The 3,538-nt window shown below is 42.1% G+C and overlaps 1 protein-coding gene across 1 annotated transcript in view; it reads right to left on the reverse strand.

The window, feature by feature from the left end:
• Window positions 1-3,078, reverse strand: part of LOC138948481 (uncharacterized) — an 11,413-nt gene extending 8,335 nt beyond the window's left edge. The window contains exons 1-3 of the mRNA XM_070320038.1: window positions 2,943-3,078; window positions 1,366-2,571; window positions 676-885 (exon numbers count right to left, since the gene is read on the reverse strand). Of these exons, the coding sequence (XP_070176139.1) occupies window positions 676-885; window positions 1,366-2,532 (1,377 nt within the window). The 5' untranslated portion in view covers window positions 2,533-2,571; window positions 2,943-3,078. The remainder of the gene's footprint in view (window positions 1-675; window positions 886-1,365; window positions 2,572-2,942) is intronic.
• Window positions 3,079-3,538: the final 460 nt, after the last annotated feature.

The raw sequence follows: 3,538 nt of genomic DNA on the forward strand, positions 1-3,538 counted from the left end.
TGCACTCATTTTGACAATTATTCTCATGAAGAAAAAAACAACAACCTTGGGATGGATGTGACAAGATTAACAACAGCAGACAACTATTGTACATACTCACATTTCTCCTCAAGATAAATAAGGAAACTAATTTTATGAAAACACCACCTGGCACCCTGTGCCCACCCACGGGCGGGGATGTAGCTCAGTCGGTAGCGCGCTGGATTTGTATCCAGTTGGCCGCTGTCAGCGTGAGTTCGTCCCCACGTTCGGCGAGAGATTTATTTCTCAGAGTCAACTTTGTGTGTAGACTCTCTTCGGTGTCCGAACACCCCCGTGTGTACACGCAAGCACAAGACCAAGTGCGCACGAAAAAGATCCTGTAATCCATGTCAGAGTTTGGTGGGTTATAGAAACACGAAAATACCCAGCATATGCTTCCTCCGAAAACGGCGTATGGCTGCCTAAATGGCGGGGTAAAAAACGGTCATACACGTAAAATTCCACTCGTGCAAAAAACACGAGTGTACGTGGGAGTTTCAGCCCACGAACGCAGAAGAAGAAGAAGAAGAAGAAGTGCCCACCCACAAAACAATCATCTCAGTCAGGTATAATAACATATTCAATTAAAATTACTCATAATTTCACTTCAGTTCAATTGATGTATCATATATATATATATATCATGCACTTTACCATATCTTTGTCAGATTGTCCGAGAGACATTTTCCGATGGAATGTTTTTCTCCACGCTTCTGTGCACACCAGTTCAAGGTCAGACCCAACATAGCCAGAGGTAATTGTTGTCAGGCGATCAAGGTCGACATCGTCTGCTAGAGGCAGACCTCTCATATGCACATCTAGAATTTGTTGCCTCTGCTTCTTTGATGGCACTGAGATGAGAACCTGCAAACAAATTCAGAAAAAGAAATGAAACAATGAAGAAACTGGAGGTACAGTTGAACCTGCCTTTGCAACCACCTCTTAAAGCAACCACCTCTTAAAGCAACCACCTCTTAAAGCAACCACCTGCTCACAACGACCACTCCTAAGGATCCCACAAGTGTTTTTCTCTCTCTATAAATTACCCATCCATTGCAACCAGCTGTCTATAACGTCCACTTTTGGTTGGTCCCTTTGGTGGTCGATATAGACAGGTTTGACTTTATAAGGGGACAAAGTACAAAAAGTATGTGCACTATTTCTTGTTTTTTGTGTTAAAAATGTTGAGAAAGAGTCAGTTCAAATCAATGTAAATAAAAAAAACGCACATGAATTCAGAAAGTAAAATTCTAATTTTCAATCAACTTCTAATAACAGACTACTCCAGCACACTATACTCACAACCAAAAATGCACACACAAAAACACACACACAAAAACTAACTTCTCTGTCAACTCTGCCTGATCGCCGTAGAGCCGGGTCCAGTGTCGTGGGGCTGTTAGTCGCCATGACAACAAGTAAACCACCAACTTTGCATACATTGTCCAGCTGGGTCAGCAAAGCCGTGGTCATGCGATAGGTACTGGAAGAACTTGCCACTTCACGCCTCACACAGATGCAGTCAACTTCATCAATGAACAGTACACATGGCACCTCTTTACTCAATCTCACAGCCTTGTCAAACATCGCACCCAAGTTGCTCTCACTCTCACCAGGGTTTGAACTCAGGACTTCTGGACCTTTGATCATGAGCAAAGCTGCCTTACAGTCATACGCTACTTGCTGCACGAGTGATGTCTTCCCACAGCCTGGTGGACCACGCAATAATACTCTTTGAGAACAGGAGAACTCCGATGATGATTTCAGAAGGTTGGCGAGGATTTTGTGCGCTTCTTGCAAGCCCCCAGTAATGTCTTTCCCTCCAAGCAAAACAGAGGTGCTTTCCAAAGCTTCATAACACTCAAGGCTCTGCACGCTGTCGATCTTGATCTGTGTTGTTTCCACAATTCTGACTGCTGAATTAGTTTTACAAAACTCTTCAGAATCAGAAGAACAAGAGGTTACAACGCAACGAACAATGTCATAAAGTTTTCCAAGCCTTGACCTGGACAGGTCAACCGAACAGCCTGGTGTGACAAGCAAATTCTGCATGCAATTCAAGCACCTCCTGGATAGCTCTGTCTGCAGAGGACTTTGGGAGGAAATGTTTTTATATCGGTCTTTGTCTGTGAGGATTACTTTGATGCACATTTTCTGTCCATTTGAACATAACAAACGTTCAAAATGTACTGTCTGATTTTGTCTGATAGCAGGCATATGCACATGTTCAGCTTGCAAGTTGTCAATACTTTCAGTCACACAGGAGTCATGCTGAATGTTGAAACCACGACAGTCTCCTGGAAACACCCTACAGATCACAGACTTTCCTGGTGTAATGATGCGTACACAGCTCAGAAATGTAAGATCACATATTTCAGCAACTTTGGCACTAACCCTGCAGATCTGCCTTCTGGTGTCTTTATCACAGTCTGTAATTTCACTCACACTCACAGCAACATCAATAGGCTCCATTATTTCATAGCACTGATGTAGATTTTGTATGTAAACCATTAGCAGGATAACCTAACTGTATGTTCTGGAGCTGAAAGCCTGCAAAAAGCCAAAGGATCAAGCATTATACAAAGAGAAAGATAGAAAAAATGAAAAGGAGAAAAAACAAGACAGCAAACTAAAACAGAGAAATACACGTCAAACACCCACTGGCTGAAAGTGAAAAGGTGTGTGGGCACTGTGTGTGTGTGTGTGTGTGTGTGTGCGTGTGTGCATTCGTGTGTGTGTGTTTGTGTGTGTGTGTGTGATCAATACATCTTTTATTTGTTTAAGATCAGGTATGTATTTTCAGGTGATCTCAAATTGAAAGCGAAAGTTGTTGAACAATGACATTTCAAACCTGACGCACTGTCTTCATTTTGTCAACTTCCAGCTCTGTAAAACCTGACGAAAAGCAATTTTGTTAATACCTTTACTAATATCGGCCGCAGTTTCACTGGCATGACCAGATCATGGTCGTTTTAGCCCTGCAGGGTCTAATAACGAGATCAGTAAAACCATGCAGAGTATGGGCGCGGCCATCTTGAATATATGTATATTCTTGTCGTCTTTAGGAACGTTTTCGGCAAAAAGATGAAAACAAGATTCCAAGATGGCAACTTCCATTCTGCAACTTGGAAGGGTCACACAAAAGTGCTTGACAGCAACGACATACTGTCGCATATTCTGTGCTAACTATGCTAAGAAGATTGGAGGGCCTGGTAAGAACACCTGTGTTTTTTGTCACGTATGATCGTGTGTCCAAATACATTGTTTGCTGGTCAGGTACCGTTATTCCTTCATACATGGTCACACTCACAGTCATAGGATCATCAGGATCAATTCAAGATCGATACATTGCAGGAACCTTCTTAGGTTATCATCGCAACGGAAACGAGACTACAATGGGTAATGTTGAACTTTAGTGTTGTAAATGTAGAGCAAAAATGAACCAAACCAAGTAGCATTTTTGATACAAGTCGCTTATATGAAAGCTAAACATAATTCTTATTAAAATAATTGACGG

This window comes from Littorina saxatilis, linkage group LG1 (assembly GCF_037325665.1).
Source record: "Littorina saxatilis isolate snail1 linkage group LG1, US_GU_Lsax_2.0, whole genome shotgun sequence".
Classification (NCBI taxonomy): domain Eukaryota; kingdom Metazoa; phylum Mollusca; class Gastropoda; order Littorinimorpha; family Littorinidae; genus Littorina; species Littorina saxatilis.